At 32.7% G+C, this 14,290-nt stretch overlaps 2 protein-coding genes across 2 annotated transcripts; both read right to left on the bottom strand.

Moving 5' to 3' along the window:
- Nucleotides 1-4,376: 4,376 nt before the first annotated feature.
- On the bottom strand, nt 4,377-14,046 carry LOC132253642 (uncharacterized). The gene is made up of 8 exons (XM_059736366.1): nt 13,882-14,046; nt 13,703-13,777; nt 6,278-6,422; nt 5,888-6,135; nt 5,593-5,796; nt 5,341-5,433; nt 5,150-5,257; nt 4,377-5,049 (listed from the first exon to the last, which is right to left on the bottom strand). Exons 3-8 carry the CDS (start codon nt 6,417-6,419, stop codon nt 4,516-4,518), a joined length of 1,329 nt encoding a protein of 442 aa, XP_059592349.1. The 5' UTR covers nt 6,420-6,422; nt 13,703-13,777; nt 13,882-14,046; the 3' UTR covers nt 4,377-4,515.
- Nucleotides 6,539-8,076, bottom strand: LOC132253643 (uncharacterized). Its single transcript, XM_059736368.1, has 4 exons — nt 7,926-8,076; nt 7,532-7,843; nt 7,336-7,432; nt 6,539-7,257 (listed from the first exon to the last, which is right to left on the bottom strand). The coding sequence occupies exons 1-4, from the start codon at nt 8,006-8,008 to the stop codon at nt 6,589-6,591; spliced, it is 1,161 nt and encodes a 386-aa protein (XP_059592351.1). The 5' UTR covers nt 8,009-8,076; the 3' UTR covers nt 6,539-6,588.
- Nucleotides 14,047-14,290: the final 244 nt, after the last annotated feature.

Raw genomic sequence — 14,290 nt, forward strand, 5'->3', positions numbered from 1 at the left:
GAATCAAATGGCGTCGTTGCCGGGGATCGAACCCCGAATCAAATGGTGTCGTTGCCACTACCGCTGCTAGGGACGAATCAAGAGAGTGTGGATGAAATGGGAGAATGGTCGATGGTCTTCTGCCTCTTCAGTTTCTCATGTTTGACGGAGACGAAGAGTTTTCGCATGAAGGCTTATTTTCACTTAATGGTGCGAAATGAAACAGGGCTTATATTGGGAACAAATTTTTTTTTTTTTTTTTTTTTTTTTTTTTAAGAAAATTTTGGCACGGACATGCAAAATTTTTGCATAAGTGTGTGAAGTGGTCTAAAAGATTATTTTTACTGCAGTCTTTAAGCTGGATTTCGCAGTCATGCGAAATGTTCGCATGATGATGCGAAATGGCTTAGATGATTAAATTTTTTGCAGCTATCCTTATCAGTTTCGCACAGTCATATGAGAATTTCGCATGATCATGCGAATTGGGGCAAAGACTCGTTTTGCACATTTCCAAAGTTATGAAAACTCCTTTGTTTTGGCATGAACGTGCAAACTGGTGTTGGGCCATTAAAACTCATTTTTCCTTTGCTTCACTCTTTCCATCTATTCGGAAAGTTCTTCAAAACACAACCGATATGATTAAAAATGGATCATTCATAAAGACTAAAAAAATCATACAACATAAAAACAAAACAAAAAAATATTAAAGAAAAAGAATTGCAAAATCATTGGGCTAGTTAGTCTTTTAGAAGACTAAGCCCACCAAATCTTGAATGCTCAACTTATGGAAGGTTCAAGGAGGTATAACTCTTCATTCTCTTACACCATAGGTTCCATATATGGTTTAAGCCGATGTCCATTAACTTTGAAGATAAATCCACTCTTTGGATTAGCAATTTCAACAACTCCATTCGAATACGCCTTATGAACCAAGTATGGACAATTCCATCAAGATTTGGGCTTTCCCGGAAAGATGTGCAATTTTGAATCATATAGGAGCACCTTTTGTCTCTCTTGAAACTATTTCCTAAGGAAAATTTGATCATGCCATCTCTTGAATTTGTCCTTAGAAATTTTTGAATTCATGTAGGCTTCGTTCCTCATTTCCTCTAACTCATTCAAGTCTAGGAACCTCCTCTTCAACCCAACTCTTTGCATATCAAAATTCAATTTCTTTATGGCTCACCATGCTTGATACTCCATTTCCACCGGTAGATGACATGCCTTACCAAAAACCAACCTATACGGTGACATTCCAAGAATTGTTTTGAAGGTAGTTCGGTAAGTGATTTGTCCCAAAGTACTTCTATGCCATTTGATTCTGGCCCAAACGAGTGTCATCAACAAAATTTATAAACCTATTTCACCATACACTAGGGTAGCATAGCTAGCATAGTATAGTGGCTCTAGGATTGTCCATAGGGATGGGTTTTCATGGTACAATTGATATTAGTTAAGGTACTGTAACGGTGCTTTTCCTTTTTGAAAGTTAGCTTTAAAAGAAAATGTAATTGTGGGTGAAAAATGTTGATTTTAAGTTAACCAAAAATAGTAACTGAAATTAATTACAAAGAAAAGGGTTTCTTGGAGTTTTAGGTCACTAGGTTCAGGTTCCTTAGGCAAAGGGGGAGATTCCAGATCTTCTCCTCGCGTTGGGGATAATAACATAAAGGATGGTTATCTCCCAAACCGGTTTCTTGAGAATTGGTGATTGCTTCCCATTAATGGCTTCAAACACTAAAGACTTTCACCTTGAACCACCTTCCAATGGCTCGTAAATGATAACTAATAGACATCCATGGATCTAACAATAAGCATCCATGGAATCCGAAAAGCTTACCAAGTATTGACCATTCAAGGTGATTCTCAGGGATTTAAAGCTAAACCTTGAAATAAAAACCATTGATGGTTAACAACTACTATCATTTAAAGTAAGGACAACTCCCACCTTTGCACTCAAATCCTTCATCTAGCTTCCATCACTCCAAGAAACGTAAAACCTAGCCACTCACCCCTTGAGAAATCATCCTCAGAGGTTTTTTTGGCTAGATAGAAAAGTGAAAAACAAAAATGAGAAGGGAAGGTAGAGCAAAAGCTTTGTATATTTCTTAATATGGGGATTTTTTACAAGTGTTTAATGAAAAACATACATCAAAATATCACACATATCTCTCTCCTTATATATCTGTTACCTAAAAGATATATAAAAAGATATAAAAGAAAATATCTAGGTTGGTTACAAGGAGAAACTAGGAAATTACACAAAATATCTGAAGATAAAAATCTAACGGAGTTGGTGCATAGGAAGATTTCACATACCATGCGAAATTTGGCATGGTGTGCAAAATTTCGCACAGCCATGTGAAATTTCTTGTTGTTGGATTTCTTCCTCTAGCTTTCCTTCTTGCATCTCTTATTGGCTTTGCAACGGGCTATGAAGTGCTCCAAAGATTGGATTTTTCATGCATTTGAACTTTAACTAGCATTGCCATGGATTTCACCAACTTCTCCCTCATTCTTGGCTTGTTTCAATGATTGAATAGCTACCAAAAACACCAAAACTTGCCAAAAACTGATTAGTAACCTTTGCTAGGTTCCTTAATGTGCCAATTGAGTTAAAATGTATTAACTACTATTCAAAAGTCTTTAAAACAGTTAGTTTCAAGCTATAAAAGAGCACTTTTTGAGTAGTAATTAGTAAGCCTAAAGTGCATCATGAAGTCTTAATGCCCAATCCTTGTGGTTTGCATTCACCACTTTCATTAGGATGTTCTTGATTTCACAGTTAGCTAACTCCACTTGTCCACTTGTTTGTGGATGGTAAGGTGTGGCTACCTTGTGTTTCACTCCATATTTAGTAAGAAGGTTGTTGAATATCTTGTTACAAAAGTGAGTACCTTCATCACTAATAATGGCCTTTGGCACCCCAAACCTTGTGAAGATATTTTCCTTGAGAAATTTTACAACCACTTTGTGATCATTATGATTACAAGCTATTGCTTCCACCCATTTTGACACATAGTCAACTCCTACCAAGATATAAGAGTATCCAAAAGAGAGTGGAAACGGTCCCATGAAATCAATCCCCCATATATCAAATAATTCCATTACCAATATGGGGTTTAGTGGCATCATGTGTCGCTTTGCAATTTCCTAAGCCTTTGACACTGATTACAAGACTTGCAAACTTCATGTGCATCTTTAAATACAATTGGCTAATAAAAACCTAATTGGAGAACCTTCAAAGCTGTCTTTTGAGTAAAGAAATGACCTCCACAAGCATAAGCATGACATTGCATAAGAATTCCTTGTTGTTCTTCTTCTGGTACACACTTCCTAATGATTTGATCAGCACAATACTTGTACAAAAATGGTTCCTCCCAATAGTATGCATGCATCTTGGATAAGAAAAATCTTCTCTCTTGAGTAGTCCATTCCTTGGGTAGTTTTCCAGTGACTAGATAATTTGCAATATGAGTATAACTACAAGAAATAGGATTTTTGGTGACGGTCGGGAACCGTCACCAAATCTTATATATCCGTGACCAAAACATATTGTCACGGTCTTATGAAACCGTGACCAAGCGTCACAGTATGAGGCGTAGCTAAAAGTATTGGTCACGGTTTCCTAAGTGATCGTGACCATATGATTTCCTTTTTTGTGACGGCCATACAAAAACTGTGACCAAAAAAGTTAAGAATACTTGGTACTTATTAGGTTGATTTAGTCACGGTCAGGTAATAAACCGTGACTAAATGTAAGCTTATGGTCACGGTCAATGTCCCTTACCGTGACTAAATGTAATCTTATGGTCACGGTCAATGCCCTGACCGTGACTAAATGTAAGCTTATGGTCACGGTCAATGCCCACTGACCGTGACTAAATGTGATCTTATGGTCACGGTCAATGTCACTGACTGTGACTAAATGTAACCTTTTGGTCACGGTCAGTGTCCCTGACCGTGACTAAATGTAGGATATGGTCACGGTAATTAATTGACCGTGACTAATTATTAGGTCTATTATGACAAAATATACACTTTTGGTCACGACTACTAATGACCGTGACTGAAATTAATCATGGATGGCCGCCCTATCCCCAAATTTTGGTGACGGTTCATTACTGATCGTGACTAAAATACGCTTATAGTCACAAAGTTTTAGTGGCCGTGACTAAAATTTGTTATATTTGGAAATTGGTATTTTATAAATTCAAATTTCCCAAACCTGTTATAAACCCAAACAAACCCATTTTAGACCTGTATATGCAATTAAAACAATTTCAATATATTACAATCAATTATCCCAAGCTAGTTAAAAACTTATATATCAATATAAGTCATTAAATAAAAATATATATATAATATAACAAAAAAAAAAAAACCAAGCAAGCAAATAACAAAGAGATTCAAATTTAGTTTCATATTCTAACATAATATAACAAATCAACCAACCAAACATCACACAATAGTCATAGAAAGCAAAAAAAGTTAGGAGAATCTATCATATAAATAAGTAGCATAATCTTCAAATTTCTACTGCTTTTGCTGAAATTGTTGCATCATTTGCATCATCTGTTCTTGAATTTGTGCTTGCATTTGTGCTTGCATTTTTCTTTGCATTTCCATCATTTTTTCTTCAAACTCTTCTTTCACTTCTTCTCGTGTCTTCCTTTGAACTTCTATCAACCTCTCTTCAAATGTTTCTTTCACATGTGAGAGTTCCTCTTTCACATTTGAGAGTTCTTCAGTTGCAGTTGTAAACTTTTGTTCTGCAGCTATTAGCATCTCTTGGGCATTTTCAATTTGTGTTGAGAGAATAACTCCTGATCGCCTTCTACTAGTAGAACCAAAGATTGAGGTAGGAGTAGGACCAAATCCATACCCTCGAACACGACCATGTCTCTCTGGACCCATGACTTGAGTATATATCTCATCTACATATGTAGATGCTACAGATGTAGATGCTACAGATGTAGATGATACAGATGTAGATGCTCCAGATGATGCAGAAGTAGAAGTAGAAGAAGATGTCCCCTCAGGTTGGGATAGTAATTGCTGAAATTGATCCTGGAATTATAAAAAAAAAAAAAATTGTTAAACTTTTAAAATAATTTAGTATGTGGCTATGATTGAAATACAAGTATATAAAATTTATTTACTTCATTACCATAATCTCCTTAGAATGATCATCAACAGGCGTCCCATCTTTTCTTGTGTGTGTCAAGGCAAACATCTCAATTCTATTGGGCTCACTTCGATCCTCTTTCTTTTGTGCCTATTCTTACAAGTAAAACAATTGAGTTATTTATGATAAATTATTTATGTACAAACAAATCATATTAATAATAAATTTCCAACCTGTTCATAGCGAATTTGAGCATAACTTTTTGATCCCGATGTATGCTTTATCACTTGCTTTGCCCTATTTGCCTTGTTTTTTTCTAAGATATCCTACATCAATTAAAAAATAGCAAGTGACCTATATAGGTAATAGAAACATAATAAAAGTTATATACATGAAGTATTAGGTTAGATATAACTAATAAATATAATTTTATGTGAATATGAGTATCATAAGATACATTATCAAGAAAAGATCATTATCTTTACCTTGGCTTCAGGTGTACCCCAAAAGTGGATGAGCCACCTCCAATCATCATCTGATAAGTGTGGAGGTCGATGACACAATCTCTCCTCATCTGTATTATAAGGGTTATAATACTTGGCCTTCATTTTATTTCTATAGCTTCTAAACAAATTTCCACAACATTGAAGAATGTAGCTCTTACATGTTTCTTCTAGTTCATATTTTTCCTGTATTGCATTAAAATGTCATGTATAAATAAGAGGTATCATTTTTAAACAATAACATTACAATTTAGATTGAATAGTAACAAGCATATACCAATACTAAGGCCCAAATCTTTTCCTTCACATCTTCACTAACATGATTCCAATCTTGAACTTGGATGGGCACATTGTGTTGAGATCGCACCAATGTTCCCATATAGCTTGACAATCTTTCTCCTTTTCCATCATAAACAACTTGCCCTCTAGTATTGAATCTTGTAGTTTTTTTTTCCCCGGGTTTCATACTAAGTAAATCTAAGTTACGTGTTGGGCCACGTGTCCTCTTTTTGCTAGAGGATGAACCTATTAAGAGTAATAATGAAATTAAAAGAAACATAATTTACTTATCTTATATAAAATTAAACATTAAAAACCTATCATTCAAGAAATTAAACATATGTAAATTTATCATATGTAAAGTTAAACATAATTTTCTTAATCATACCAACAACTGAAGGATCTGAAGAATCGGACGGATCAGAACTACTAGGAGTAGTAGTTGCAGCAGGTTGTATGTCTAAGAGTTGGAGATTGTCCAACTCATCTTCTGGAGACACTATTTGTACTCTTCCTCTTCGATGTGACATTTCCTACATAATAAAGTAAATTAGAAAAAGTAATACAAAATAAGTTACAAAAATAATATGAAATAAATTACAATTTGTATATTTTGTAAGTATATATTTATGTACTTACCAATATTATTAGCTACACATCATCCTGAATAAATTCATTATGTCTTTCAACAATGTTTTCTTATCGTGATAGTAGAACATCTGTTTGGATAGTTTCTCCTGCAATATCATTTCTATCCCAATTGATTAAATCATTCTCGGCCAACTCATGCACATCATGTTGACTATGAGGTGTTATAAACTGTTGATATGGCTCTGGATCATTAGTAGATACTTTCTTATTCATATCATAAACCCCTCGAGTTTGTATCTCTACAACGGTGTGCCAATTTTCCTCATTTGAATTTTGAACATAGAAGACTTGTTTTGCTTGAGATGCAAGCACAAATGGCTCATCTATGCATATGGTACGTTCAAAATTCAAACACGTGAACCCATATTCATCCTTTTTTATTCCCCTTCCACTATTGATTACATCCCACCAGTCACACTTGAATAAAATAACTCTATTTCCACCAAGGTAATGTAACTCAATTACATCAGTTAGCACACCATAGTAAGAAATATGACCAGGAATTGGGTTCTTATCTCTTGCACTTGCAAAGCTTGATACCTCTGCGGTCACAACAACTCCACTATTTTGAGTTTTTTTCCACTTTTCTCGTTCTCTTGTGTGAAATCTGAACCCATTAATGATGTATCCTTTATAACATGTAACTGATGTACTTGGTCCACGAGACAATGATAGTATGTGTTCAGAAATTGGACCTTCATGTCGCATTTGTATAATCTATAGATTCAAATATAAGATGTTAATACATACATGTGTATTAGATAATAGAACAATTTATGTAGTGAATGAACTTACACGTTCTTCAAACCAACTAATGAATTCTCTTGTGTGAATCAAATCTACATCTCGTGCACGAATACGAGGCTTAACCCTTATAGATTGCTTATGCTCTCTGATAAAAAAGAAAAAATTAATTATAATGCTCACAAAGACCAGAATTAAATTTTTGTATGAGAATTAGTATAAAGTTTTATTCAAATAAGTGTCTTACTCAATAAATGACGTCACTTCCTCACAATTAGTCAACACATATAAATGTGCTTGGGACCATTCTTCTGTGCTAAGAACACGAGATGTTGACTTCCCTATTGTACGTCCCATGCATTTGAAAATGGTTAACCCTCCACCATTTGTTATGTTATTTTCAATGACATAATTTCTTTCTTCACGGTCATGCTTCGTTTCAACATCATGCAAATATCTTGAGCAAAAGGTTGTACATTCTTCTGCTATGTACCCCTCTGCAATAGAACCTTCTGGACGACTCTTATTACGGACATAAGACTTTAATGTACGTAAATACCTGTCATTTCACAACATGATAGATTTGTTTCATGAACTATATGAAACCTAATATCCATAAGATTAATTGAATGAGAACATACCGCTCGATAGGATACATCCATCGATATTGCACTGGTCCAGCAACCTTTGCCTCACTTGCAAGATGAATAGGTAAATGCACCATAACATCAAAGAATGATGGAGGAAATATTCTTTCTAATTTGCAAAGTGTGACTATTATGTCATTCTCAAGGTGCTCCAAGTGATCAGTCTTTAACACTTTAGAACACAACTGTTTGAAGAAACTACATAGTTCAACTATAACAGCACAAACATTCTTATGTAGAACTCCTCGAATTGCAAGTGGAAGGAGTTGTTGCATGAGAACGTGACAATCATGAGACTTCAATCCAAATATCTTTCTTTCATTCACTTGTACACACCGAGAGATGTTAGAAGCATAACCATCTGGAACCTTTACTTCTTTCAAAAATTTACAGAATTCTTTTTTTTTCATTTGAAGTTAGTGAATAGCATGCAGCAGGCAATATAACCCTATTCCCTCTTTGTATGGGGTGAAGTTGATCTCTGATACCCATAGCTTGCAAGTCAAGACGACTATTGAAGTTATCTTTCGATTTACCATCAATACTCAACAAGGTGCCAACTATACTGTCACATATATTCTTTTCAATATGCATTACATCCAAATTGTGACGTAAAATGAGGGTTTTCCAATATGGCAATTGGAAAAATATGCTTTTTTTTTCCAATTATGCTCAAGTTCAACATGTTCTCTTTTTCTTTTTGCTGACATCTTATTTTTTGATGTCTTCCCTAAAGTAATATGTTCCATTCCATCTAATTGATGTAGGACATCTTCCCCAGACAATTGTTTAGGTGCTGCTCTATGCTCTTCATTTCCATCAAAGGACTTTTTATCACGTCGAAATCTATGATCAATTGGCAAAAATCGACGATGACCCATGTAACACCATTTCCGTCCGTTTTGTAATCGAAATGAAGAACAATCCTTATTACAAATAGGACAAGCAAATTTCCCTTTAGTACTCCAACCTGAAAGATTTGCATATGCAGGAAAATCATTGATGGTCCATAATATAGCTGCACGCATACAAAAATTTTGTTTTGTTGAAGCATCATATGTTTCAACTCCAACGTCCCATAAGTCATTCAACTCATCTATCAATGGTTGTAAGTATATGTCAATGTCATTCCCAGGTGCAGTTGGACCAGGAATAAGTAGTGACAACATGAAGAATGTTTGTTTCATACACATCCAAGGTGGTAAGTTATATGGAATAAGAACTACAGGCCACATGCTGTATGAAATTGACATATTCCCAAAAGGATTGAACCCATCACTTGCTAAACCGAGCCTAACATTTCGAGGTTCTAGTGCAAATGAAGGGTGTACGTTATCGAAGTTTTTCCAAGCCAAAGAGTCCACTGGATGCCTCATCATCTCACCTTCCATGCGACCATCAACATGCCATTTCATGTGAGAAGCTGTCTTAGATGACATATATAACCTTTGAAGTCTTGGTTTTAAAGGAAAATAACGCAAGACCTTAGCAGGAATTTTCTTTTTCTTTGCTGAATTAGTGAACTCATCTGTAGAATGCTCATCACTTGATTTCCATCTAGAGACACCACAAACGACACACTCATTTGCATTTGCATACTCTTTTGAATACAACATGCAATCTGAGGGGCATGCATTAATCTTGATATAATGAAGGCCAAGGTCACGAAGTATTTTTTTTGCTTCATAATAGTTGCTTGGCAATGTCTCACCCTCAGGAAATGCATCCTTCAACAATTCAAGCAACATTGTAAAGGACTTATTGCTCCATCCATTAAGACACTTCATATGAAATAATCTTATGATAAAAGACAACTTTGTGAATTTTTTACACCCTGGATATAGTTCCTGCTCTGCTTCTCTTAACAAATTATAAAATTTGTTTGCATCCTCATTTGGTTTTTCAAACTCCTCGTGCACATGTCGACTTCTTTCAGATTCCTCATTTGGCATTGGCATTCCAAATGCATCATTTAACATTTCTTGCATCTCATCATGCATATCAGACTCATTAGTGCTAGTATTTGTAGGTTCGCAAAACTCATATTCCCCATGCATCAACCATCGCACATAATTTCTAGCTATCCCATTGTCCAACAAATGGTCATACATGATTTCTCGCTTCTGCATAAGACAATTATTGCAACGAATGCAAGGACATGGGAGCATTTCTTTTCCAAGTGCATTGCTAAAGGCAAAGTCTAAGAACTCCAAAACTCCTTTATAGTATTCACTACTTACTCTTGACTTCTGCATCCAACTCTTATCTATTGGCATTTTTCTCGTACTTCCGCAAATTAAACCCTTCAATCACATAACAATGAATCTTCATATCAACTTATAATGAATGTGATATGTTTTTTATCATCTCAAATTCTTATATTTGGTAGTGGTTCCTATCCCATTTAGAAATACATAATCCCTATGAATCAATCACTAACATGCTTAGTTTCATTTTGATAAAATTTCGGCAGCATTTCCCCATAGTTCTCCAAGTACACGAATTGGCTAAGGTATAAACATACCTTCTCCAAATATGCACCCAGAGAACAAGGGGAATCACTGTCAAAACTTATCAATATGCTAAAGCATAGGCGTGTGATTTCATAGATATTATGTATTTCCAAACTGTCCAAACAGACAATTCAAGCATCATTTGCAGACAATTCTACCAATCATATACAAAACACATAGGTTGAAAACTTGAATATGACCACAATAAATAATCATATCCACAATTCTACAACTTATCTGTTTTTAGTATATGATAAAAGAGACATTTGTCAAGCAAGGATACTTGAACGGGATTTCTAGGGTTTTCTAAAATGAAAATGAGTAAATGATAAAATTAATGACAAATAATATTAGAAAAGAAATAGATAAAAACACACAATGAGACTAACACATTCGATAATTTATAGAAATGAATAACTAATATTTCTATTGCATAAAATCAACGAGGGTTAGTTCACAGATAACAATAATAAAATATAAAATCATAGATAAGGTCTCACAATAGATGCAACTTTATACAAGTGCCAAGGATTAAAGATTGAGTGATAGGGTGGAAGATTATAAGGCTTATGAGATTCTTACATCAATTGGAATAAGATCTAGGAGATGTTTTTACTTTCATTATTGATAGATTTAGTAGTCTTGGGATCTAGAGAACATGCACCCTTGATCCTATTCCTAATACCATGGACAAGGTGTGAACAAGTTAAGGAAGAGTTTGAATTAGAAAAATATCAATCTAAGAAGATTAGGGTTGGCGTGTGTTGAAAGTACGAGCAACTTGTTGAAACTTGAACTTGTATATTATTATTATTATTATTATTTTATTTAAAATGTAAAAAATATGAAAAGGATAATAAAGGAATTTTAACCTTTTCTTTTTATAATTGTACTATGCTAATAAATTTATCATTCTTTATAATTATTAAACTATTTTAGAATATTGAAACTTGAGGTTAGAGTTGTCATTTATATTAAACTAGTAACGAATAATACAATTGATAGTTTTGAGACATTTAACTTTAAAATTTTTATTCTATAATATGACTTATATTTTATTAATTTGAAATAAATATTTTATTTATCAAAAGTTCTATTATATACATTTTGTTTGATAACCCTTGAAAACTAACAAGTACTTATTGGAGCCCCTATTGCCCATTAGCTTAACACGGGTTGAAACTTCTCGATTCAACTTCATATTAGGTTTAGAATAGATTGGACCTTTTCGATTCGACCTTATATTAGGTTTAGAATAGGTTGGACATATGAATCAATAGATTTGACACAGATTAACCTTCAGACCCATTCAACCCATCCGAGTTATAACCATAGCTTAAAAAAAAAAAAAAAAAAAAAAAAAGAGGAATTGATTTGAGTGGCCTATTTTTCGAAAGCTTTTATTTTTTGTTGATGGGCATGGGCCCACCAAGATTTTCTAAACAAAAAGTTTATTTGCAACGTTCCACTTTAAGTTAATAAGTTAACATTGAAATTAAGATATATAATTTCTTCTCATATAGATGTAGTTACATTTAATATAATTTTATATATATCCAATTTTTCATTTCTTAAGAAAAATAATAGGACTATTTTGGAATATTTTTTAAAACAATTCTAAAAAAAAATTAGAATAATTTTAAAAAAATAATATTTTAAATAAAAATTTATTTTTTATATTTATTAAAAATAACTTTTATCTATAATATTTTATCTTCAATAATAATTTTTAAAAATAAATTCAAATATATTATTAGAAACAAAGTTTTAAAAAATTTGTTTTTCTTAATTAAAAAAAGTGATTTAAGATACTTTTTCGATAAATCTAATGACATAAAAGATAATTTGTATGTACCCCAAAAGCACTTCCCCGAGCTTAGGAGAAGATAAGGATAAGAAAAGAGGAGTAAGCATGTTATTATTGAAAGTGTTTTTTTAAAATAAATTTTTAGTATTATCTAAGAGTAAAACTAATGGTGATTAGAAAATAAAAAATAAAAAATAAAAAAGAAAGAAAGAAAGAATCATAACAATGGATGCAATCAATTGAGAATCTAAGACAATTCATAATTCATACTTTTTACGGCTGTACTTAGGAGAAGAATCACAAGATTAACTATTGCAATATTATAACTCTAATATCAAGTTGCACTCCAAGAGAGAATTTAATATCAAGGCTTCTCATTTATAATTTCCCACAACATAACAAAATTCCCCTATTTTTACTGGAAAATAAAAATAATGGCTAAAACAACGTAAATGATTAATTAAATCACAATATATGCAATATTATATTTGAAAAAGGAGATTAAGATTTTTTTTAAAAAAATTATAGGCTTTATTTTAAATAATTGTCTTTTACAAAATTAAGATAAATAGTAATAATAATAAGAGATATTGATAAGTTTTTAAAAAAATTAACAAATAAGGATTAAAAAATAAAGAACTTGTTATAGTACAAACCTATCACATTTTAAGATACATATTGGAAATATAAATTATATTATATAATTATTATTTTCAATATGAAAAATATCTTAGTTACTATGATTTATCATAATAGGAAAGTGAAATATTATTGAAGGTAAAGATACCCGAAAAATCCTATCTCATTGTCAACCCTATTCCCAATATTCTCCATCTATTCATTGTATTTTTAATTATTTCTTAAAATACCATAAAAAAATATAACTATTTTGTAAACTCTAAAACACTTCTTAAATTTTTTTCCCATGGAAAAGAGTTTTTTTTTTTAAATTTATTGAAAAACTAGGATGTTTTTTCTAGATCATATTTTTGTTTAAAAAAAAAAAAAAAAAAAAAAAGCCAGTCTTTGGTGGTTTAAAAAATGGGATCATTTTTGTAGGATGAAATCATATTTTTATCATTTGAAGACTTATAGTGGGGGATTTGTCTAGGAACATGACATTCTTAGCCCAGTCTCAAGATCAGAAAACTTGAGAACCAAGCTGAATAATATTGCTAACGGTCTTCTCATCTGGCAACAAAAATTCTCAGCTTGCAGTTGTGCAGTTTTGGAAAACCGCACATTATCACGGAACAAAATATCTAATACTATACTTTTAATATTTTCATCAAAATATCTGTAATATAGGGTTACTGATTCTACTCCTTTGCACATATGATCAATTTTTTTAATTGTTTCTTCTTTATATTTGTTCAAATCCCAATTCCGAAAAGTTCCAGAAGAAAAAATAAAAATAAAAAAAATAAATAAAAAAACTATAAAAAAATTACCTGTTGTTTTCTTTCCTTGAATTTTGAGTTGAGAGCTTCCAATGTGCTGCACAACACCTTCACATTCTCGATTTCCTGATTGGATTTTAAGGAAATATTTTATAAAACTGAACAGACACAAGTAATTTCTAGATCTAAAAAACTCGGAGACATAAAATAAGGAAATATCAAGATCTTACCCAAAAATCAAATCAAGCAAATAATCGATCCCCAAACTTCTGTCGTTAACAGATCAGTAGCTTTAGTGAGTACCGGAGAAAGAAAAAAGGCCCCATTTGTTGATTGGGGGAAAGATGGGGAGAAGTTGTCTTGAAAGGCCCCATGTGAGCTTTTTCATTTCTCTGTTGAAAACGTGCTGAGTCCGAAGGCCCCATTTGACGTCCGTTTCCTTTACAAAAAGGCATTTTGGAAAATAAATAATAATAATAAATCTTACATCTGATCTACTTATGATGCAAGGGTGACTTATCTTAAATTCTTGTTCAGTAGGATGTATATATATATACATATAACTGTGATTATCGGAAAATACTAAGAAAAGAAAATATTTTAAAAAATAATTTTCTTATGTTTTGATTGTGCTATAAA

This window comes from Vitis vinifera, chromosome 4 (genome assembly GCF_030704535.1).
Source record: "Vitis vinifera cultivar Pinot Noir 40024 chromosome 4, ASM3070453v1".
NCBI classification, from domain to species: Eukaryota; Viridiplantae; Streptophyta; class Magnoliopsida; order Vitales; family Vitaceae; genus Vitis; species Vitis vinifera.

Excerpts from the sequence above, each read along its gene's own strand:
- LOC132253642 (XM_059736366.1), bottom strand. The coding sequence starts at position 6,419 with ATGTCACATCGAAGAGGAAGAGTACAAATAGTGTCTCCAGAAGATGAG. Across the intron at positions 6,136-6,277 it reads TTCAGATCCTTCAGTTGTTG|GTTCATCCTCTAGCAAAAAG; the intron begins GTATGATTAAGA and ends TACTCTTAATAG. Across the intron at positions 5,434-5,592 it reads GGGGTACACCTGAAGCCAAG|GATATCTTAGAAAAAAACAA; the intron begins GTAAAGATAATG and ends TAATTGATGTAG.
- LOC132253643 (XM_059736368.1), bottom strand. The coding sequence starts at position 8,008 with ATGGTGCATTTACCTATTCATCTTGCAAGTGAGGCAAAGGTTGCTGGA. Across the intron at positions 7,844-7,925 it reads TGGATGTATCCTATCGAGCG|GTATTTACGTACATTAAAGT; the intron begins GTATGTTCTCAT and ends GTGAAATGACAG. Across the intron at positions 7,433-7,531 it reads GAAGTGACGTCATTTATTGA|AGAGCATAAGCAATCTATAA; the intron begins GTAAGACACTTA and ends CTTTTTTATCAG.